We start from the raw sequence: 24,487 nt of genomic DNA, 5'->3' as shown, positions 1-24,487 counted from the left end.
AAACATCACTTGGTAGCTTGGGAAATCTGTTGGGAAGGGGACTGGCAAATGTTTTCTTTTTATAAGGCAGAGTTAAGGTTTAACAAAGATATTTTAATCCAGACTTTAAGCATGAGGGTTAAGAAGAGAGCGGCTCAGAAAGAAAGACCCGTCAGAGCTCAGGGCAAGCCTCTCAGAGCCACCACTTCCTTTAGGTACATTTCCAACACTAGACAGACTTACCAACTCTCAGTACTTCCAGGACGTTTGTCCCAGGAGGCACATACAAAGCAGGTGGACAAAAGAAAGAGAGAGAGCAGCACAGATCATAAAACCCCAGCCCCACAGTTATGATCAAAAATACAAGTAAACTAAGTAAAGTCTGTACACCACACCAGTAACTTCACAGCTGCTTTAAAATCAGGTTTGCAGTGTTCAATGGCAACAGTGACAACTTTTCAGGTGAAAAGTACAAGTTACAGCCAGGCAGTGGTGGTGCACAGCTTTAGTCTCAGCACTCAGAGGCAGAGGCCTGTAGAACTCTAAGTTCAAGGCCAGCCTGGTCTACAGAGAGAATTCCAGGACTATCAGGACTACACAGAGAAACCCTCTCTCGAAAAACAACAACAAAAAATGAAGAACAATGAGCCACACCAACCCAGGCAGCATTCATACTGTCGGGATTGCACTGCACCCACAGATGCCTCTCCAAGTCAGCAAAGGCACACAAGTAGCCAATTATCTGGTCATCATAAAAGAGACACATGTCCTAAGAAGCTGTATAGAGCATGTGTGCTGTACCCAGGCTTTCTAGATCCAAATCCTACCTCTGCCAACTGTATGACAAAGAGGTGAGTACTTTATTCCCTCTTGTGCCCGAACCTCCTGGCTGGGAAATAAAGACTGGTGTGAGTATGTCCCGAGTCAGTGCATGTGAAGTACCTAGGACAGTGCCTGGTATTTGGTAAGTACCTTGTGAACACTAGTCATGATTCAAGTATAAGAATGAAGAGTATTGTGGGTTTTACAAACTATAAACGTCAATGTATGCCTGCTATAAAGGATGAACACAATACTTAAAGGTGTCTAAAGGAAGAAAAGCCCATCATCCACATCATCCACCAATGATCCACAGCAATCGACAGCATAGCAGCACCCATGAAAAAGCCCTAACTAACTAACATCCTGCCTACAGGCTTCTAGTGTGGGCCACAGCCATATGCTCAGCCCAGAACATCATGTATTTTTTAAACAAAAAATTGGATTGTTTTATTTATCATATTTTGTAGCTCACTTCCTTCAATATGCCAGTTACACATTCATAACATTAAATATAAATACACACCAGCAGTTAATTCCACACAATACTCTATGGCATGGTTATACTATATTGGATTAAGCTGCTTCCCCTTTTGGCTGATCCAGGCAGGACTCATCCTTCCATGAACAACCATTTTTGTTCCTTGAGCATGTACTCATATCTAACTCTGGGATATGTTCCTAGAAACAGAACAGTTAGGTTAACAAGATGAACATTAAATATATATATTAATATATGTATTTATATATAATATATATAGTATGTACATGTTCATGTTACAGGCGGCTGCAGAGAGCACCATGATTAAGGGCACATACTGCTTTCACAGAGGAGCTGAGTTCCCACATTAGGCAGCTCATGACCTTCCGCAACTCCAGCTCTAGAGGATCTGGAGCCTTCTTTTGACCTCCACAGTTTATGCACACACACAAATGATAAAAATACTGAACATGTGCTAGAGAGATGGCTCAGTGGTTAAGAGCACTGACTGTCCTTCCAGAGGTTGTGAGTTCAATTCCCTGCAACCACATGGTGGCTCACAACCATTTGTAATGGGATCCGATGCCCTTTTCTGGTGTGCCTGAAGAAAGTGACAGCATACTCATAAGCATAAAATAAATCAATAAATCTAAATGGTAGAGTGTTTGCCTAACATACATAGAACTTAAATTTAATCTTGAGAAACACACAGACAGATTGGCTAGCATGCATCACAAGCCTCTTCATATCCCACTAAGTTCACTTTTGAGGACAAAACATTAAGAATATAGGACCAAGCTAAGTGTGGTGCCACATGCCTATAATCCCACAATGAGTCAGAGACAAGAGGATTCCACATTTAAGACCAGCTTAAGCTATACAGCAAGACCTGCCTTCCCCCCACAAAATGGGGTCTCTCTGTGAAGCCCTAGTCATCTTAAAACTTGCTATGTAGACCAGGCTAGTCTAGGACTTACAGAGATCCTGGCAAGGCCCTGTCTTGAAACAAACAGGAAAAGAAGAAGGGGAGGGAATGAGGAGGGAGGGAGAGACCATAACAAATCCCAGAAAGACCTTCACCAGAATTTTGAGAAGAGCTTATGATAAACAAACCCATACCTGAGAAATAGGTGTCACCACAAGCTGGTCAATCCCGGTTTTAGAATTGTAAACTTTCTGCTTCACAAATCCAGGGTCAACCACATAGTAGATGCCGTCAATGGTCAGAGATGTTTCTGCAATGTTGGTGGCAATCACCACCTACAGATGAGAAAGACAGAGCCAGAGTGAGCTGAGTTTGGAACAGGTCTTACTCTTTCCCAAGGAAACTGCTATCTCCCTCTAAACCCTTGACATTCAGCCCCAGTCCAGGTCCCCAGTGGTCAGAGGGAAAGGTGCCCGCATCTAAAGGGTTCCTTTGGAAGTGGGTGGTGCCTCAGAGCTGTAAAGCAGAAGAGAGCCAACACTGCTCAGAATCAAGCTCACTGGGTATAAATAGCTGTGTACTTCATTGTCTAGAGCAGATGATTACTATAATTTTAATTTTCTAGCTCCCTGGGAAAGCACAGATTTCCTGGCATCACATGTAGCACTGCAAAATGAGATTTTTCTTTCTCCCACAGAGACATCTGGACTACAAAATGGGCTGCTCGTATATGTGGAAGAAGAAGAGGATTGGGTCTTTTCTCCTCCTCATAAAATGAACAACAAGGGACAAGAACGTCATGGTTTGTGTGTGCAGCACCGTATGTGATCTAGAAGATTATTACTCTCCGCTTGGCTCTGACACTGGTTTTCACCCAGAGGTTCAGCTCATAAAACACAACTCTTCAGAAAAATCATTGCTAGGGGATACTGAAATGGCCCTGAAAAGCATTCACCTGCCTCACAGCCACAAAGGCCCTGCTTAAAAACAAGTCTAACCAACAGACACAGAACAGAAAAGAACTTACCACCTGTCCCTCCCAAACCTGCTCCTTCTCCCATGTTTAACTCTTAGAACTAAGCCACCCAGCTATGCAAGTTAGAAGCCCGAGAGTTATGCCTGATTTTTCCCTTTGCCCTTCACCCTTCTACCACTTGACCCCCACTGAATATTTTCCCATGTATCTCCACTGTCAAAATATACTCAGAGAAACACGTCTGAGAAAACTGGTAAACAAATGTTCACAGCGGAAGTACTCGGGTATGTCCCAAAGTGGAAATAAACTAATATCTATCAGGTAATGAACCATATACAAAATATACTACATCCAGAGTCTATGAGGATAGCTCAGCGGGTAAACACGAACTAACAAGCCTGAGAACTGACTCCTGCAAGTATCCTCTGACATGCATGCACTGTGATGTGCAGCTGTAAAATAAAAATTTTAAATTTAAAAATGATAAATTAAGGCAGGGGGATGCTCAGTTGGTAAAGTACTTGTCTCAAAAGCCTGAAGACCTGAACTTAACACCCAGAACCCACAGAAAAATGCTAGGCATGGTGGCATGTGCATGTAATCCCATCACTGGGAAGGCCGTGACATGTGGAGCCATGGCTGTGCACCCCAGGTGACTTTAGGTTATGTGGAACCACTTCATTTAAGCCTCATGTCACCTTTCTACTGCCAGGGGGAGCTGGATCAAAGATTCGGGTCTGCATCTCACTCGGAAGGGCAGAGTACACTGGGAGGATGATCAACTCTGGGACATCGGGTCCCAGTGACTTCATTCTTTCGTACAGGATCTCACAAGCAGTATCGATCTCTTCCTGACCAGTCAAGAAAACCAAGATGTCACCTAGGAAGAGAATGAAATGTCATTTACTGTCTCTGGCTCTCTTGTTTCTTTTGTAGCAGGGGAGGTACAAGAGTCTTGTACATGTCTGCCCTGAGCTTCATCCCCAGATCTTTTCACTTGGCAAAAGTTTTGAGACAAGGTCTTAACTCCATTGTCCAGGCATGCCTGGAACTTGAGATCTATCTGCCTCAGCACCCCGCCCTCTACCCCACCCCCACCCCCAAGTAACTAGCTGTGATTCCAAGCAACCAGGCTTGGATCTGTTTTATTTTGAAAGAGAGTTCTATCATGTTGTCCAGGCTGGCCCTAAATGTCTAGCTCAAGCAATCCTACTGCTTTAGCCTCTTGATAGCGTGAACCACAAGTACAAATCACCAAACTTTGTGTGTGAAAGGCAACAGCAACATTAACAGCAAAACACACACACACAAATGCACACACACACACACACACAAGAAATACACACTATGAGCTCTAAAAAACCAAGAGGGCTTGGTTTTTTAGATAATAAATAAAGAGACACCCTGTCTCAAAAAAACCACAAAAACAAACCAAGAGGTTATGTTCCACCTACACTAAAATAAGTACATTTAAACATTTCCATCACTATTCCAAACACACATGCCTGAGGCTTACAAAGACAAATTTAAAACAAGTTTTCATAAGACTAGCAGAAGAGAAGTGTGCACTGCCCTCACCTGGTGGCTCTGTCAGATGGATCTGCATGACTGTGATCAGGCTAGCGTCCAGGTAGTCTGTCTCGGGCTCCTTTGTGTACAGAATCTCCACTGGATAGGTTCGACCTGGGATTGTGAAGATGGGTGCTTCATAGAAGTACTGAGAAAACTTCACTGCATCCAGTGTGGCTGAGGTGACAATCAGCTTCATGTCTTGTCGTTTTTGAACTGTCTAAAGGGAAATGCAAGATGGCTTACTAAAAAACACAAGCAAAACGTCACAGCACATTCAAATCCTATTCCCAGACACCGGTGTTTACCCAGTTACCTTTTTCAACAATCCAAAGAGCACATCTGTGTGAATGGTCCTCTCATGTGCCTCATCCAACATGATGATGGCATACTGAGTGAGATCGGGGTCAATCAGGCACTCTCTTAGCAGCATGCCGTCTGTCATGTACTTGATGACTGTTTCTGGGCTGGTGCAATCCTCAAATCGAATAGTGTAGCCCACCTAAAACAGGACAGAAGAAGAAAACCTAAGGCAAAGGGTCTCTTTGTGAAATCATCAAACTGGCCTATAGTGACAATTTTGGAACTCTAGTTTCTTTTAAAAAATACAGAAATATTTTAAGAATATGTTTTCATTTTAATCATAGGTATGGGATATGGGGCTGCTTCAGGTTGTCCACAAAAGCAGTCAACGATTTGCCTTGTGCTCTAGCTGGACCATAATTTTGACAACTGCAGATAAGTTTCTGCAATTGTGTGATGTTTGAGATTCTGGGGATTTTTTCAGAGGATATATAAATGCTAGGGTCCCAGATTGGTGTAGGCTGTTGGTCACAGGGCAGCTTTGTTAAACAGTCATTTGCAAACCACAAAACAACAAGAAAAAAAAAATAGATATCCTAACAGCAAGGCTCAAACTTTCCCCAAGGAACTGGAGGCCCCTAATCAGCAGGAAGTAGTTTAACAATACCATCACCCCTTATCAACCCGATTTTATTTTTTCCTCTATCCATTTTTCTCTCTTATCTAGTGTTACTTAGTTTAAAGTATAGAAGAAGGAAGATCCCACAAAGAAGCAAAAGTAAGCTACATTAGCCTTCATACTCCTAGTAGAGAGGAAGTTACAGATCACAGTGGTCTCCTCTAGTAAACTCTGCCCTGCTCTGGACTTAAGCCTGAATTATTTGATAACAATGAAAATCCTTTGGAAGAAACCTAAAAAGATGTAATTATATTCTCATCTTATAGATAAAGTATCTGGACCTGTCTACTTTTCTTCTGAAATTCACACAGAAGCTTCTCCAACCACTTACCTCTTTTTTTTTTTTTTAACGACTTTATTTTGCAAAACAAAGATACATGTAAAGATTTTAAACATTTTTTGCTTAAAATTATACATTTTTGTCAGTACTGTTTTTTCAGACATCAACCACTTACCTCTTGACCAAGGCAACAACCAAACTCTTCTGATACTCTTTTAGCCACAGACATAGCTGCCACTCTTCTGGGCTGGGTACACCCAATCTTGCCCCTGGAAGTATAGCCTGCCTCTGCCAGGTACTGGGTGATCTGTGTTGTCTTCCCAGATCCTGTCTCTCCAATTACAATTAGGATCTGATTGTCATGTACAGCCTGAAAGAGGCACAAAATAAATATGTTAAAATTTGCCACATTAAAAAAAAAGGGGGGGGGGGATTACCACAGGAGGTGGAGATGGCTCAGGAGATTTTATGTCTGCCTAGGATATATGAGACTCTCAAAAAAAATCAAAAGGAAGGTCTGGGAAAATGTATCTCAGTTGGTAGAATGTTTACCAGCTTGATTCTAGCACTGCACATGGTGGTACATACCCACAATTCTAAACTAAGGTAGAAATATTAGTTCAAGTTCACAAGGCCTACTTCAAAAACAATTCTAAAGGTAGGTGTGGTGCTCACACTGTAATCGCAGTACTGGGAAGGGCTGAGGTGAGAGGTTAGATCGTCATCAGTGTGAGGCCAGTCTGGGACAGAGTGAGTTCCCCACCGGCCTGTGCTAGCCAGAATGAAGCCATGCTTAAAAAAAGATAAAATAAGGAGCCAGAAAGATGGCTCCATTGATTGCTAAAGATGCTTTAGCACAAGCCTGGGTGTCAACCCATGTAAAGGTAAGAGACAGTCAACCCACAAAATGTCCTCTGACCCTTCACATGCCTTGTTGAAGGTGCCCTGGCCCCTAAATCACACAAGTACATACATAAAAGCACATACACACAAATAAATAAGTAATTAAGTCTGGGGATATAGCCTAGTAGAACAGTGTTTGATAAAATCTGAGCTCCAGCACCCCATTACACATCCCAATTAGAAAACATTCTACACCCCATCCCTCACCCCAAAATGGCCTCCCACCTGCACCAGCTGTTCCTTCAGTTTGTAGATGGGCAGGCTCTCTCTCTGCTCAAGGATTGACATTTGGGTCTTCTTCCCGTAAGAAGCTTTGTTGCCCCCAAAGGCATGCTTCTTCCACTCGGGAATGTCATTGGGCATCATCCCAATCCCCCTCATGTTGGCAGCGATCTGCCTGCCTTCGGCTGCAAAGGAGAACAAATTGAGCTCTGTTTCAGGGTATTACTACACACCATTCTTCTCAAGCGTTAGCTCCATGGCCTTCTCAGACACAACTAGTCTGTTCTCTCCCTCTCTCCCTCTCTTTCTCCCTCCCTCCCTCTCTCACACATACACTGGATACCTCATACAGTATGTGGTACTTTGGGCCTGGCTCCTTCCACCTGTTTTAATGTTTGCTATGTATGCAACCTACCACTGAGATACCTCTCTAGTCCTTACACTATACTATCTTTAAAATGAAAGTCTTAAAAGTTGTTTAGAAGGGCTGGAGAGATGGCTCAGTGGTTAAGAGCGCCGACTGCTCTTCAAGAGGTCCTGAGTTCAATTCCCAGCACCCACATGGTGGCTCACAACCATCTGTAATGGGATCTAATGCCCTCTTCTGGTATGTCGGAAGACAGTTACAGTGTACTCACCTGAAATAAATAAATAAATCTTTTAAAAAAAAAGTTGTTTTGAGAAAAACTTAGCCACTATAATGACTTGACCAAAATTACTGAAACACTTATTTTAAACAACTGTTTGGGTTGGAGAGATGGCTCAGTAGTTAATAGCACTGACTGCTCTTCCAGAGGTCCTGAGTTCAAATCCCAGCAACCACATGGTGGCTCACAAGCATCTGTAATGGGATCTGATGCCCTCTTCTGGTGTGTCTGAAAACAGCTACAGTGTACTTAGATATAATAAAACAACAACAAAAACAAACAAACAAAAAACACAACTGTTTAAAACTTAAAGCATTAGAGAGATGGCTCAGTGATTAAGGCCATCTGTTGTTCTTTCAAAGATCCTGGTGGCTGCTCTTCCAAAAAACCAGAGATAAGATCCCAGCATCCATGTCAGGCAACTTACAACTGTCTCTAACAAGAGCAGGGGATTCAGCACTATACAGAGACATCTGCCCGTACAGAGACAAACACATTAAAAAAATTTTTTAAATCAAATAAATAAAGTATATATGTAGACATGCATACATACACATACATATATACACATACATATATATACATATACACACATATATACATATATTTATTTATTTATTTATTTATTTTTATTTTTATTTTTTTGGACACAGGGTTTCTCTGTGTAGCCCTGCTGCTGTCCTGGAACTTGCTCTGTAGACTAGGGTGGCCTTAAACTCAAGAGATCTATCTGCCTCTGCATCCCAAGTGCTGGAATTAAAGGCATGTGCCACCACCAACCCCCAGCTAAAAGTAATTTTTTAGAAAAAAACAGTAAATTGTAAAAAGAAATGTAATATAAAAAAGCTGAAATATAAAAAGTAAACCAAGGCTAAACTTCTACTTTGTGTCTACAGTATCAACTGTTACATATACATAAAGCCTTCTTTATGTTTAAAAAAGGTCCACAATCTGGAGCCTTACCATCAGGCAAGGGATCAACCCAGTGTTTGTTGAGTCCCATGGGTATGGAATCCATCTCTGCTTCCCGCTGGGCCTGCTTCAGCTCCCGCCTTTCTTTGGCCAGGGCACTCTGCATCATGGCTGCTTGGGAGAGTGAGCCATCTGGGTTCTAAAACAACAGAGGAAAAAGCAGCAAGCACTTAGTATCTAGGAAAAGGTGGACGGTTAGCCTGGGCACCGTGCTGTTCACCTTTAATCCCAGCACTTGGGAGACAGAGGCAGGTAGATCTCTGCGAGTTTGAGGCTAGACTGGTCTACAGAGCCAGTGTCAGACCAGCCAGGGCAACATAACTGAGCCTGTCTAAAAACTACAGAAAAGGTAGAGATGGTTCAAGTACGGTCACTTAAAGCATGAGAAGGAATAAAGTTCACATGTCTCATCTCAGGCTACAGGAAATCAATGGATCACCTGTAACACATACAATAAAATTAAAAATCACTGGAAGAACTTTTAGCTTGAAGAATCATCCCTTAGAGCAAGGGATGATGCTACTTTTAGATGCATAAAGGACAGAACAAAAGGCTGGAGCAAGATGTATGCAGACGGTGATCCTAGAACTCAGGAGGCTGAGGAGAACTATTAGTGTTCATTTGAGCCATTTTTGGCTACATAACAAGCATCAAGACCCTGACTCAAAACCAACAATGAGAGAGGAATCCTGGGGAGACATCTTAGTAAAGCTCATGCCACACAGTGTGAGGACCTGAGTCTAGATCCCCAGAGCCCGCACAAAGCCAGATAGAGGTGTGTATCTATGAAATCCCAGCATTTCTACAATAAAATGGGAAGAGACAGAAAATTCCCTGAAGCTCAAGGGCCAGCTGGCCTGGTGTACTTAACAGTGACAAACAAGATGGATGGTGAGGCATTAGCTTGTCATCTAGTTCCATATGTGAACTGTGATGCAGCCACACGCCTGTACTCACACATATAAATATGTGTATATGCAGACACACAGAGAGAAGGGGGTAGAAGGAATGGAAAAGAATTCTATATAACCCTAACACTAAAATTCAGGGCAATATGGGTGTTTGAGACAGAATTAGTGCCCATATCCATCATGGGTGTCCTCAAAGGTTAGTGAATTGCCCATCACTAACAATGCCAGCAGCTATGAGACCTCATGAAAACACTGCAGGAGTGGACGGCAGCTGGGTGTGGCTCACACCTGTATTCCCAGTACTCAGGAGCCAGAGGCAGGTAATCTCTGAGAGTTCCAGGCCAGCCAGGGCTACACAGTAAGACCTCACCTCAAAAAACAAAACAAACAAGTCACCACTACAAGTATTATATAGGCTAGCTGGGCTGGCAGATCCTTAATTAAGATTATCTATTCCACACCAAAATTTTAAGGATTCTGCCTTGCACTCTTGCAATTCTGCCCTCCAGAGCACCAAAGACTCAAGCCCTAAGGACCTAAACACAGCAAGAATGGTGGAGCAGGCCTTCTGCTTAGCTCTGCTTTCTCTCTCTGCACACAAAGGTTAAGCACAGAGCTGAGCCACCCTCCATTTACAAGATGTAGACCTGGTTTCCAGTCAGATGGCCTGACTCCTGCTAATGCTGATAGCACTGCTTTAAGGTAACAAGTTGGTGGGTATTTCCAAGTACAAAGCTCCACTTTCTCACCTTAACGATCTTGATGGGGCTCATATCCATGCTTTGCTTGGTGTGCCCTCTCAGGAATGGAGGCTCCTCTTCAACCAGTTCAATTTCAAGATCCTCATCTAAAAGTTCACCAAAAAGAGGTAGCCATAAACAAGAGGAAAGGACCAGTCATTTTCATTAAAAAATTTAATTTTAGGCTAGCAAAATGACTCAGCAGGTACCTGAGTTCAATTCCTGGAGCCCACATGGAAGGAGAGAACCAAATACTGCAAGTTGTCCTCTAAAAGCTATGCATGCACACACAGACAGACAGGGACACACTTTCAAGCATAGTTTTCCAAAACTGGCAGGATGGCTAAGTGTGTAAAGTCACTTGATGTTCTGAGGTTGATCCCCAGGACCTACATGGTAAAAGGACAAACCAACTATGGCACATTGTTTTGTTTTCCATATATGGGATGCAGCACATGTAGCACATGTGTGTGTTTTCACACACACATACGTGCGCGTGCACACAAAACAAACAAATAACAAAATAAGCAAATCTAATTTCTTTCCCAGGTCAAAAGGACATTTCTAGAAGTAAAATTCTACCCCAGGTGACTGCTACTCCTCTTCTGGGACCCCTCACCCACTGCTATGGCATTTATGATTGATTAAATCTTGATTAAAACTTGATTAAAACTGTTTTCAAAAGAGGCCAAGCCGTGGAAGAAAACTGTTCTGATATCCTAGATGGCATTACTTGTAATGGCCCTGCCTAAGCCTTCCGAGTGCTGACGCAACAACTGTGCGCCAACCATCTCATCTAGCATTTCTACGTGTTGAAAAATAAAAGGTCTTCCATACATGTAGTAACAAGCAAGCTTAGGAACCTCATAATAATCTTATTCATAAAGATGAAGAGGGCTGCAGCTCAGTGACAGCACCTGCTAATAGATACAAACTAATATATATGCTCAATCCCTAGCACCACACAGAAAACCGTATAAAAAGATTAAGAGCCAGAAGCGGCACATGAGTATAATCCCTAGCACCTGGAAGGTGGAAGCAGGAGGATCAGTAGTTCAAGATCATTCTTGGCCACATAGTAAATTATAGGCCAGCCTGGGCTACATGATATGTATGTCTCAAAAAAAAAAAAAAAAAAAAAAAAAAAAAAAAAACCCACAAATAATAACAATAGTAATAACACACACACACACACACACACACACACACACACACACACACACGCCCAGAAACTAAATACATATGCATCTAAAGTAAAATTGTGTATAGAGCTCATGCATGTAATCCCAGCACTCCGGAGGCTGAGAAGGGAGCATCAAGTCTAGGGCTGGAGAGATGGCTCAACAGTTAAGAGCACTGGCTGGTCTTTAGAGGACCTGGGTTCAATCCCTAGTACCCACATGGTGGTTCACAACTGTCTGTAACGCCAAAAGGATCTGACACCCTCATACAAACAACCAATTCACATCACATGAAATAAAAATAAATCATTGAAATTAAAAAAAAAAGAGAGACATAAAGTCTAGCCTAGACTACAAAATGAACTCCTGTGCAAAAAAAAAAAAAAAAAAAAAGATAAATAACACATTTATATGCAAATTCTCCAAGGCAATGAAACGAATGAAATGTAACTCTAAGTGTCAGCCTAGATAAACATTAAGGGGCTGAATAGTGGCTCGGTGGTTAAGAGCACTTGCTTCTCTTACACAGAAACATATATAAAAGTTCAATTTCCAGCACCTACATGGCAGCTCACAACACTCCTGTTCCAGGGAATTTGATTTCATCTGTTGTCCTCCTGAAGCACTGCACACACATAGTGCATTTACACATACAGGTAAAACACACACATGCATGCACACATGCACACCCCAAAATAAATGATAGATTTAGACAGATAGATAGGTAGATAGATAGGTAGGTAGGTAGGTAGGTAGATAGATCAATATAGCGGGACATGGTTGTATGCACCTTTAATCTCAGTGCTTAGGTGGTAGAAGCAGGTGGATTTTTGTGAATTCAAGGCCAGCTTGGTCTACATATCAAGCCAGGGCTACATATATAAGCTATATACATACATACATATAACTAAAAATATAAATCTTTAAAAAAATATTTTTAAAAATAGTACTAAATCTGAAAAAAGGAAAATGAGTCCCACAGGGAACTGATCTGTCTAAAGACATCCTTCTATCCAGAGACAAGGAGTGAGCCAGGTAATAAATGGTGAATATTCACTAGGTAAACCACAAATGGCCCACTCTAGCAGGGCAACTTGCCAATCACCCTCCCAAACCCTCCCCCAGCTAACCCAAGTGGCAGACTACCTTCTTCATCATCCACCTTAGGGAGAATGCCTGTCTCCTCATCAAAGTCTGGAAACTCTTCTTTGGAAAGCACATTGGCAGCAATCATCTAGTGAGGGGCACAAGGAGGCAACACTGTAACTAAGACCTGTAGCTACAATTAAAACTTTTTTTCTCAGTGTTAATTCCAGAGATGTCACACCAGAAGTCTTCTCCCGCAGCCCAGCACATTGGAGTAAGAGTGAGGCACATGTCTAATCCCAAGGGACCAGCACAACAGGGTGCTGAAGGCATGGGCTCAGAGGTATTGTCCTCAGGAGGTTACTGGTGCCTTCCCTTACCACCACAGCAGCTGGCACTTTTTCATGCAGCCCTACAGTTACTTGTTCAGCCCTGTCTCTGCCCCTGGTGCTGAGTCCTTCAAGGGCAGGAACCATGGAACAAGTCTCTGCAGCCCAGTGCTACCCAGTGCTTGATACATTATCAGTCTAAACAATCACAGTTACCACTAAGGTTCAACTCTGCTCACTGTTAATCCCACACCGCCACCTCTGGCCCTGGTGGACAGGGAAGGGCGCTGATGCACACTGAGTGGGATAACTTGGCTCACACAACCAGTAAGTGGACAGAAGCCGCCACCGGCTGCCATGTCTAGGGCCCACTCTCCTAACCACCATGCTACATGCTGGATGACTGCGACCCCAACCTGTTTGATCTCCCACTTCTCTGGGTCGGAGATGCGGGTGAGCCGCTTGCGCTCCAGTGAGTCATCCTCTACTTCAGGAGCACTGACGAGGGAGAGGTGAGTGGGTCTGTCTGGGTTCCGCATTGATGTCTCTTCGCTCGTCTCCCCAACCAGATTTCTGCGTCTATTTGGGTTTAAGTCTTCTCCTGTTTCTTGATCCACATCCTAAAGCACAATAACAAGGTAATCGCTCACTTGCTGTCTTCTGACACACCCTGAGCTGTCAGCTACGGAAACAGACTGGACATACCACCCACCTTCATGCTCAGGCTGGTCTTGGTCCCAGTGAAGGACAGAACTTTCACCTTAACCCTCTGGCCTTTGCTAACAACATCAGCCACATTGGCCACTCGACCTTCCCGTCGGAGCTCAGAAATGTGCACCAGGCCTTCCCACCGCTTCCTGAGAGAAAGTGATGAAAGAAACATTTCTGAAATAAGCCTCAACATAACTTTGCCTAACTGATTTCTACTCCTGCTGGACCTGAACAATGCAGTCCTCATAGGCCTGAAATCTTAGCCACAGGAGGCAAGGCAAGAAGATCATGAATTCCAGTCCAGCCTAGGATACACAGGAAGCCTGAGGTTACATACAATGCCTACAATGGCGAGTCTTTGTTTCAAAAAGATAAGATGGCCCAGCTGCTAAAGTGCCACACATGAACATGAACATATGAACATAACACAAACAAATAAGGAAGGAGAAGGAGGAAGAGGAGGGGGAGGAAAGGGTTTACGCTCTTAAAAGAGCACTAGGAAGTTGGCCAAATAATAAAATAGTGTTAGCATCACCACCCTCCTAAAAAGATACGGACTGAGAAGGAAGGGAGAGATCAATTCTCAACTGTCACAGTCAGCAAAGGGCAGGTCTCCTGCGGGCAGAGGAAGGATTAATGGCTCTGGGACATTTCAAAATCAAAAAACAATCTAAGACTAAGAATGTGTCAGGGAACTTGCCTTGTATACTCAAAGTCCTTGAAAAAAAATCAACAAAATGGATAGACATTACAACACACACCTTTAATCTCAGCAATTGGGAGGCAGACACAGGTGGATCTCCATGAGTTGGGGGCCAGCCTGGTCTACACAGAGAATTCTAGGACAGCCAGGGAAAACAGACTTCACCTCAAAAATAAAAAATTAAAAGAAATCAACAAAAACTCTAACTTCCTATTAAAAATAACCCTGGCATACCTGACTTGACTAAAGTGTAATTGGAGCTTCTTAGACTATGAACGAACACACACCCCTACTTCAGCAGTAAAGCAGGTTACCATCACTGATGTGAAAGATTATCAATCGTTACCTTAGGCCTTCCAGCTGTACAAAGCAACCAAACTGCATGATGCTGGTCACTTTGCCATTGTAAATATCTCCAATGGCAGGCTCTTCAGGGGGAGGGCGGTCCACATGCTTATCCCGCCATCTGTCCAGATTCCTCTCTCCATACTTTTCCCGGTCTTTCCGATCTTTGAAGGGACTCTGACTTCTGCTCCTAGACCTGTATCTAGACTTCCCCTTAGTCCTCTCCCGGGTCCTAGAGTGTGACCGAGAACGTGATCGGTGTCTCCGCTTATGGTCTCTATCTCTATTTCTGTCTCGATCTCGTTCTCGTTCCTTGTCACGGTCCCGGTCCCGGTCCCGGTCACGATCTCGGCTCCGACTCCTCTTCTTCTTCTTTGTCCTGTCCCTAATAAATCAACAAGGACCTGTTTGAAAAAATAAATCAATCCAATTTCACCTCTACATCCCCAAGCACCCAGTGTTACTTTGTACAAACTAGGACCCTTTATCTTCTGAACTGGACCACACCCACACAGGCCAACCCAGTGCACAGCCAGTTCAGAGTCCACACACTTCACAGTTTAACTGGTCCACAAAACTCAACCGTTATAGTATACACATGGGAATAAACAGGATGTAAGGACAGACCTGTGCTCAGTATCTCTTTGTTTCTCTTGGCCTGCTGCACTGGGCATTAAAGCTTCCAGCTCTTTCAAGACATCCACAGCGACTTTCACGTCTTCCTCATCCAACATGGTCTATAGGGTCAGAGGGCAGCAAAAAAATGAGAAGGAGAAAAAAAATCTGCCCACCTTCACATCACTAGCCTTCAGAAGTCAGTTCCCTCCTTCCAACAAGATGTGGGTCTTGGGGACCAAACTCAGGTTTTCAGGCATGCGCACAAGCACCTTTACCCACTAAGCCATCACTCTAGCCCTAGATATAAAAACTTAAAAAAAAAAAAAAAAAAAAAGGCAGCATTCTTTCTGCATTCCCTTTTTTGTTAAATTACATTCCATAGTTTTTACTGTTATCCACTGTGACACAGACTATTGGCCATCTGTGTTGACAAGGTCTATATCCTAGATTCAGATAATTGCATGTTTACAGGTTTCCTTGACTCCCTAAGCAATACGGCCTAGCAGCTACTTACATAGCACTTACACTCTATTGGGTAATCTAGAGATGATGTAAAGTTTGTGAAAGGATGCATTTGTGCTATATGCAAATATTATACTCATCTTGTCTGAAGAACTTATCAGATCTTAGTACTTGGGGGTTCTGGAACCAACCCCCTATAAATACCAGGGTATGCTGGTACCCATTTGTTTACTGTCCATCTCTCTTCCACTAGGCAGGCTACTGACATACTAATTTCCTACTCTCCATCCAAAAATAGCATATAATCTGCAAAAAGGCAGAAAATCTTATCTGCTCTCTTTACTGTTACACAGCAAGTATGATGAACCAGCCTGCTTCCATCTTGGGCTTGAAAGCCATCTTATAATAAAGGCAAACTACGTTCATTCCTGTTTATAATTAAATTTCTGCTTCTCAGGGATTGAGCTATGTCCCACTGACAATCTTAACTACAAATACTCCAGGTATGGCAATCATATCTTGTTCCAGAAAGTTGTTATGACCACCTTACAACCCTAACTTTGTTTCAAAAGGTTATTGTAACCACCTGTTGTTATGACACCTTGTCACATTCTGCTTTTGTAACCCCAGCTATTTGCCTGCCAAATCCCCCATTTAGAATCCCCTACCCTCTGAGCTATAAACACTCTGTTTTCCCCATGCCCAATGCTGACTTCTTGAGCCCTATCTTAGGAAGAGGCAGATAAAAAATAAAAAATACACAAATAAAAAAGCTTACTTTAATTAACTGCTTGCTTTAATTAATTTGATCATGATTTGGGTTGGTGGGCTTTCTCATCCAACCTTTGGAATTAACAGGTACTCAGGTACTCAATTCTTTCTATGTTTTTGTTTCTATGTAGCCCTGGCTGTCCTAGAACTCGATATATAAACCAGGCTGGCCTTGGACTCACAGAGATCCTCCTGCCTCTGCCTCCCAAATGCCAGAATTAAACAAATTCACCAACACAGCTATCCTAAAATAAAATCTTTTAAAAATAAAAACATATCAAAATTACCCTTTTTAAAAGTACAAATTAGAAAACTTTCTAATTTTGTACACTGGGCATCTCTGTCAGAGCCTAAGTCACTCCATAGCTATTGGCTATCCCTCACCTCTCTTCCCCGTGTGCCCAAGCTCATCCAAGCTCATGGCCTCTGACTGTCATTCGCTGGACCCTTTTATACTCTTGCTTGGGAAAACACCACACAACAGGCACAAAGTTAAAATCCAGATACTCTCGAAGGAAAAGAAGAAAAGGAACAGACACTTAGGGCAAACATTCCCCAAACAGCATCCGTACCCGAACTGAAGGGTTGTCTGGCTGGCAAAGCACAGGGAAGAGTTCCTTCAGCTTTTCTTTTTCAGTTTTGGGTTTAACAACTGGATCTGATTTCATTAAGGAACAGGAAAGGGTTAAAAAAGAGAGAGACATATTTAATGTTATTACTGGTGAGTAAAATAACTTCAACATTAGATTTGTATCAAATGGAAAACAAATAGCATTTTACTACATATATCACATAATTACTAGAAACAGTTGAGCTCGATTGTCTAAATCCATTGACTGTGAAAGCCTCAACAAGCCGTGTGCCCATGAAGGAGGGGAGGGAGCATATCAGTCCTCATTTGAATGTCTCAGAATCTGACTAGAGCATTCTCTTGCTTAGCAACAGCTGAGAGCAAAGTGCAATTTACAGGGATGTCACCACCCAGACCCTTCTGGAGGCTCAGCTCAGCTGGAAGCCCTACTTACCTTTACTAGTTGAAGGCTTTGCTGGAGGCCGCATGGTTTGTATGAGACGCAGCAGGTTGCTGATAAGAGAATCCTTTGAAGAAAAGAAGCATAAGACAAAGCATGTCAGCCTCTGGATCTGGTTCAATATTACAACAGGAAAGGCAGGGGATGTGCTTAGGAAGTGTGCTTATGCATTCCACATAGGTGACTAGGGCAAGAAAGCACAGGAGGTCAGCCTGGGACAGCATAAAGCTAACTTAGATCAACAATTCTCAACCTGTGGGTCACAACCCTTTTAGGGGTCACCTAAGACCATCAAAAAACACAGATATTTACATTATAAGTCATAACAGTAGAAAATTATAGTTATAAGGTAACAACAAAATACAATTGTATGGTTGGGGGTTGTCACAACATGAGGAACCGTATTAAAGGGTTGCAGCGTTAGAAGGTTGGGAACCTTGGACAATGCCCAGAGATCATTTTACTTCCCATCTTTTAAAACTGCCTCCAAAACTAGACTATTATGGTTCTTGACATCCTGATTCACAGAACAAGAATGCCAATATCCTCAGAGACTTAATGATGGAAATCCTGTGGCAGTCTCCTAGGAATGCATGGAGGAAAGCTGGCTCCTTAACCAGCAACCCAGCTTTACACATCTGATGGCATGTTTATTTGAGATGCACAAACTGCTCCTTCCTACTTGACTACTATCAAATTTTAAATTCAGTAGCAAAACCAAAAGAAAAAAACAAAGAGTCTTCAGAAATACATACTGTGAATTCTGCACCATTTTTGACCAGAGAAGCCTTAAAAGTATCAAAAGTAGTATTTTTCTCAGCAAGACTGATGACAAATTCAGCTGTAAAAAAATAAATAAATAAAAAATAAGGAGAAGAAATTATAAATGGGGATTCCATCCAAAATTTGTTTTAAGTATATTAAAAACTATTTAGGTTATCCAATTGTCTAAAAGAAAAAAAGCCAACAACTTTACTTAGTTGAAGCAAAGGAAGAAATTTTAAAAATTATTTTTTAAGGATTTATTTATTTCATTTCTATGAGTACACTGTAGCTGTCTTCAGACACACCAGAAGTGGACATCAAATCCTATTCCAGATGGTTGTGAGCCACCATGTGGTTGCTGGGAATTGAACTCAAGACCTCTGGAAGAGCAGTCAGTGTTCTTAACCACTGAGTCATCTCTCTAGCCCTGTATGGGTGTTTTCCTGCAGCTATGCCTATGGTCTATATTCATGCCTGGTGCCCAAAGAAGCTATAAGAGTCACCTCCGTGACTGGAGGTACCGAAGGCTGAGAGCCACCACATGGGCATGGGTACCAGGAATCTTAACCCAGGCCCTTTGGAAGAGTAGCCCCTGCTCTTAACTGCTGAACTGCCACTCTAGCCCTAAGAAAATCTATTTTTTATTTAGTCTTTAAAGCTCAAAACATTTTACTAGTGTTTGAAACCAAACATAGGACAGACTAGCTTAAATTCCTGGCAGCTGTTGGGAGAGAGAGATAAAAGCCATCCCTTTTAATTTAGGTTTGCAAGGCAGAGAAACAGAGAGAGCCCAGAGTACCAGGGAAAGCAGGCATTGATTCCAGGACAGTAGCTGAAATGAGGTAAAAAGAAGCAGGGAAGAAAAAAAAGGAACCTTTCTCCAGAAGAGAGGAGACGATGGTCATGATTACCGGCCTTGAAGGTACATCTAGCCAAGGTGCTTAGATGAACTAACTAGTTGAGACTCTGCCTGGTAAGACCTAAGCTTTGAAATATTCAAAGGTCTCTGTGTGTTTATTTAGGGAAAACTGGTTAAAGAATAACTGCCACCATCTCACTCTCCAGCACTAATTAATATATACAAAATATTAATAATAATTATAATAAAAGAAGAAGAAACAGGAAAAGCATGCCTTTTTAGTACCAGGCTACCCAGGAGAGGTTCCTGTGTTCCAGAATGAAGGATTCCACCAGGGACACAGCTTAGACATCAAAATAAAGATAATAAATTAAAAAAAGAAAAACAGGGCTGGAGAGACAGACAGCTCAGCAGTTAAAAGCACTGACTGCTCTTCCAGAGAACCTGGGTTCAATTCCCAGCATCTAAATGAAGGCTCACAATTGTCTCTAACTTAAGTTAAGGGATCCAACGCCTTCTACTGGCTTCTACAGGAACTGCACAAAGTGGTACCCAAACATAAACGCAGGGAAAACACGCACACACACATGTACAAAAATAATAAACAGCTAGGCATAGTCCTACAAACCTTTAATCTAATCCCAGAATTCAGGAGGGAGGCAGACTGAGCTTTGTGTCTGAGTCCAACCTGGTCTACTCTAGACTGTAAGTTCCAGGTAAGCCAGGGCAATATTGTGGGACCCTGCTCCTCCCACCCCACCCCCAAAGCAAAAGAAGGAAAGAAAAGAAAAAACATTCTTGGGAGTGGAAGTGGACTGGTGGGCTGAAGAAAAAAGCCCTCAAAAAATGTAAATGGCTGAGAGATTATTCATCTATGTTCTGGTGGATTTTATAAATGAAAAAAAAAAGATATTACTTCAAAACCAAGCTCTAAAATGTGTTTACACTTGTCCCAGATGTACATATCCTCTTATCATAAAGCTAGGAACTATGCAGACTGCCACAGTCTCTAAGGAGACAACATATGAAAATACAAGCCCATGCATACACACAGACACAGCATGCATGCACACACATACACATACACACAAAGAGAACACATTCTACAGTTTCTGGAAGGTCAGACCCAACCTTTACAAAAAAAAATCAGCTAGCTATTACTAGATGATACAATCTTCAAGCTAAGTAATGTGGTGGTTTGAATGAGAATGGCCCCATAGGCTCATATGTTTGAACGCCTGACTCCCAGTTAGTGGAACTGTTTGGGAAGGATTGGAAGGTGTGTAACCTTGTTGGGAGTATGCTAGAGAAGGTATGTCAGTAGGAGATGAAAAATTTCAAAAGTCCATGCTAAGCTCTGTGTGTGAGTGTGTGTATTATGTGTGTGTGTGTCTGTATTGTGTCTGGGTGTATGTCTAGGTGTGTGTCTGGGTATGAGCATACATGCTTGTGGATCAGGATGTGAGCTCTCAGCTACATCTCAGCACCATGTCTGCCTACCTGCTACCACACACTCTGCCATTATAACAGACTTAACCTCTAAAACTAAAAGCAAGCCCCCAGTTAAACACTTTTCTTTTCTTTTTTTTTTTTTTTTTTTTTTTGTAAGAGTTACTTTGGTTATGGTGTCTCTTAACAGCAATAAAATGGAACCTCAGATAGTAAATATGCACACAAGCATTCAGACATTCAGATACCCGTGAAGGCCAGAAGGCATCAAATTCCCTGGGACTGCAGCTGTAGGTGGTTGTGAGTCAACCTGATGTGAATGCTGGGAACTGAACTCAGGTCTTCTGCAAAAGCATTGAGTGCTCTTTAATGAGCCATATCTCAAGGCAGTAAAACTTTTTAATTAAAAAACAAAACAAACAAAAAACAGCATGGGGGCTGAAGAGCTGGCTCAACAGTTAAGAGCACATCCTCTGCTTGCAGAAGACCTTATTTCACTCTCCAGCCTCACAGCTACTTGTTAACTATAGCTCCGGGGTGGGGGGTGTTCAACACGTGTGCAAATACTCATACAATTAAGCACACATATACATAGCTAAAAATAAATCTTTGAAAATGTACTGGTATATATTTATATTTATTGTACATAGTAACAGAATGCTTTTATTGTACTTAATTTTTCTGTTTTTCTTGAGATGGCGTCATACCCCTGATTCACAGACATGACCAAGCTATCCTCAAGATTGTCTATGTATATAACTCTGGAATTACTCATCATCCAGCCTCCACATCCTAAGTCCTGAGATTATAGGTGCCTGCATGGTTGCTGCTAACTTTTGATGACATTCAGAAAAAGCCAAATACCACCCAACTACATGGACACAGCTTACAAATAATTAACAATTTAACAACAATGCCCATAGTTGATACATTTTGAAGCTTACTTGTCTCAAGCATTGTTATTTCCAAGGTTTTTACAAGAATCACTATGTGTCCTGCTGTTTGAAATAGCACCCTAAACAATAATTGATGAAGCAGGGCTGGAACCCAGGCAGCATAGACTTTAACCAAATCCTTTTGAGAAAGGTAGAGAGAAAATAAGTGATACTTAGTAGATGCTCAAAGAGCTAATCTCAAAGCTAGCAGCAGCAGCAGCACATTCACACTGACAGGTTCATGTTGGTACCAGATCAAAGTGGTGCAAATTTCAGATTAGGGATGATCAACCTGTAAAAATAGGCACACCTTGACTGGGAGAAAGCATGACCTGAAACATACTAGCTGGGGGACATCCTAGGTGCCATCTGCCAACCCAGCAAAAAGAAATAACACTCTATTTCATGGGTAAGGAAACAGCTCATTTGAAATCCCAAATCTGACTTCTGTGGCCCCTTTGAGCTTCCTGTTATCAGAAGTTTTGTTATTATTGTTGTTGTTATGGTGGTTTATTATTTATTTTGGTACCCCACGATCTCATGCAAAAACTGTACCATTCCCAACTCCCCCTGACCTCTCTTGAAACATTTCCTTTCCCTTGAGTTCTCCATTTGATAACTTCACATGTTCATTTTAAAAACCAGTCTGCATGATTTTCTGTCCAGCACCTTAATTCCAGCACTTTGGAGGCAGATGTCAGAGGATATCTGTGAATTTGAGGCCAGAGAACATCTGAGTTCAAGGCCAGCCAGCTTGGTTCTAAGTTTTGAGTTCCAGATCAGCAAGAGATATACAGTGAGATGATAGATAGATAGATAGATAGATAGATAGATAGATAGATAGATAGACAGACAGAAAGAAAGATAGATAGATATGTACATACACAGACAGACAGGAGGAGGGAGGCTAGAGATGGCTCAGCAATTTAAAAGACCTGGGTCGAATTATTAGAACACACACAGCAACTCTCAACAACTTGTAACTCCAGTTTCAAAGCATCCAAAACTTTCTGTGGGCATTAGGCATGCAGATGATACACAGACATACATGCAGACCAAACATTCATGCACATAAAATGCTTGGGGCTGGAGAAATGGCTCAAAAGTTAAGCACTGGCTGCTCTTCCAGAGAACTCAAGGTTCTAGTTCCAGTACCCACATGTCAGTACACAACTGTCTGTTACTTCAGTCCTAGGGGATCTGAAACCCTTTTCTGGCCTCTGCAGGCCCCAGGAACCCACATGATGCGTGGACACACATGCAAGATAAACAACCATACACATAAAGGAAAGATAAAGGAAAAATACTCGACTAAAAACAAAAAAACGGGTGACACTCTTTCACCCATCTTCCTACCACCCATCTCTAAATCTTCCTCCATCTATTATCATTTTCTCCTGTAACAAATGAAGAAACCCTGTACCTATCAAATGGCATTGCTCCCTGTGTGTTCCTAATTCATATACACGGTTTATCATTTTCATAAGGCTATGTATATATTATCATCTGGGTTCCCTAGTCATAGTTTGCCCCAAAACATCTAATGACTAGTGTGTGTGAGATAAGAATATGTGACCAATCAAGGACATGGTTGAAAGCACAAGCTCAAAGTAGATGCTGACTACTGCCTCACTGTAGCGAAGATCAAACAAGATAATGTAGATGAGGAGCTACCCACATATCTCGTGAGCGTCTAAAAATTATTAGCCGTAATTACCACCATCATCCTCGTGGGGGCTGCTGCTGCTGCTATTGTTAAAGCTATTTAACCACCTAGAACTGAAAATCAAATAGCAAGCAGACATGGCTCCCCCAGACTTCATTGGCAGTTCACAGAAATGGTTTCTAACAGCTCGGTCTGAAGATCTCTCAAGCAGAGGCCACCGCCACAGATTCCCGGAGCCCAAGTCACAATGACACACACACACACACACACACACACACACACAGCCCATCAACCGCTTTTCTCCTGCCCCCCTCGACTCCAAACTCAAAGGCCATAGGGACCTTCTTTCAGCTCACCCAGATCCTTGTCGTTGATGCCCAAGTGATTGTCCAGCTCCGTGCAAACCTTCGACACTAAAGACAAGTACTCGAGTTTAGCGAGCTCTTCCGCGGGGCCAAGCTCCGAGCCCATCAGGACCCCGGTGGTGGCCACGGCCACAGCCATGTCTACAACTTCCCTTTAGTCTCCTTCCGGTCGGCCAGAACGCGACGCTACATCTTCCACTTCCGGGTCGGCGCACGTCTCTTGTTTACAGTGACTTCAACAAAGTTGACCGCCTCCGTACGGATCAGAGAGATCTGGCAGGAAGTCCTCACAGACGGGCCAGATGCACTGAGTTACGCCGTACGATGACTGGCGGCCTCTATCGGCTGAGAGGACTCCCCCAGCCTTTAGGTTCCTTAACTTTACACTCAGCGCGCTTCCGCACCACGTCAGCAGAGGGCGACCGTGGCCTGCGCAAGAAGCCCCGGAAGCACCTGAACGAACTGCGCCTGCGCGTTGGGATCATTTTTAGAAAAGAACAGACTGAACCGCGTCCGGGAAAAGCAAATTGACTTGTCCTTGATCAGTTCAGTTCGAGACCTCTTGTCAAGTGCTCTCAAGTGACCTTACATCAGCAAACGATAGATTCTAGTTGCTCATCTGTAAACTCGGATTAAACTGTCTAAATGGCTTAGGTAAAGACTAAAGTTATGCAAAGTGGCTGACCCACAGTAGGCACATTGCAAATGGTAGTTGCTGTTATCTCCCATACTGCGAGTGTTCAGCAAAGCTGATCTCAAGCAATACCCTCAGTCCTTTTTAAACCTGCTTCTCTAAATCTCATCT

At 42.6% G+C, this 24,487-nt stretch overlaps 1 protein-coding gene across 1 annotated transcript in view; it reads right to left on the bottom strand.

The window, feature by feature from the left end:
• Positions 1 to 23,821, bottom strand: part of DHX8 (DEAH-box helicase 8) — a gene marked incomplete at its 5' end in the record, with an annotated part of 32,856 nt that extends 9,035 nt beyond the window's left edge. The window contains 17 exons of the mRNA XM_080923057.1: positions 2,399 to 2,539; positions 3,879 to 4,060; positions 4,759 to 4,969; positions 5,066 to 5,251; positions 6,187 to 6,381; positions 7,140 to 7,321; positions 8,747 to 8,894; positions 10,416 to 10,513; positions 12,734 to 12,821; positions 13,419 to 13,622; positions 13,715 to 13,859; positions 14,763 to 15,146; positions 15,389 to 15,498; positions 17,185 to 17,270; positions 17,638 to 17,710; positions 18,399 to 18,484; positions 23,674 to 23,821. Coding sequence (XP_080779183.1) covers positions 2,399 to 2,539; positions 3,879 to 4,060; positions 4,759 to 4,969; positions 5,066 to 5,251; positions 6,187 to 6,381; positions 7,140 to 7,321; positions 8,747 to 8,894; positions 10,416 to 10,513; positions 12,734 to 12,821; positions 13,419 to 13,622; positions 13,715 to 13,859; positions 14,763 to 15,146; positions 15,389 to 15,498; positions 17,185 to 17,270; positions 17,638 to 17,710; positions 18,399 to 18,484; positions 23,674 to 23,821 — 2,667 coding nt within the window. The remainder of the gene's footprint in view (positions 1 to 2,398; positions 2,540 to 3,878; positions 4,061 to 4,758; positions 4,970 to 5,065; positions 5,252 to 6,186; positions 6,382 to 7,139; positions 7,322 to 8,746; positions 8,895 to 10,415; positions 10,514 to 12,733; positions 12,822 to 13,418; positions 13,623 to 13,714; positions 13,860 to 14,762; positions 15,147 to 15,388; positions 15,499 to 17,184; positions 17,271 to 17,637; positions 17,711 to 18,398; positions 18,485 to 23,673) is intronic.
• Positions 23,822 to 24,487: the final 666 nt, after the last annotated feature.

The sequence above is a fragment of the Micromys minutus genome (genome assembly GCF_963924665.1).
Source record: "Micromys minutus genome assembly, chromosome: 10".
In the NCBI taxonomy this organism is placed as follows: Eukaryota; Metazoa; Chordata; class Mammalia; order Rodentia; family Muridae; genus Micromys; species Micromys minutus.
The sequence above is the reverse complement of the archived record's forward strand: the minus strand, read 5'-3'. Positions and strand labels throughout refer to the sequence as shown.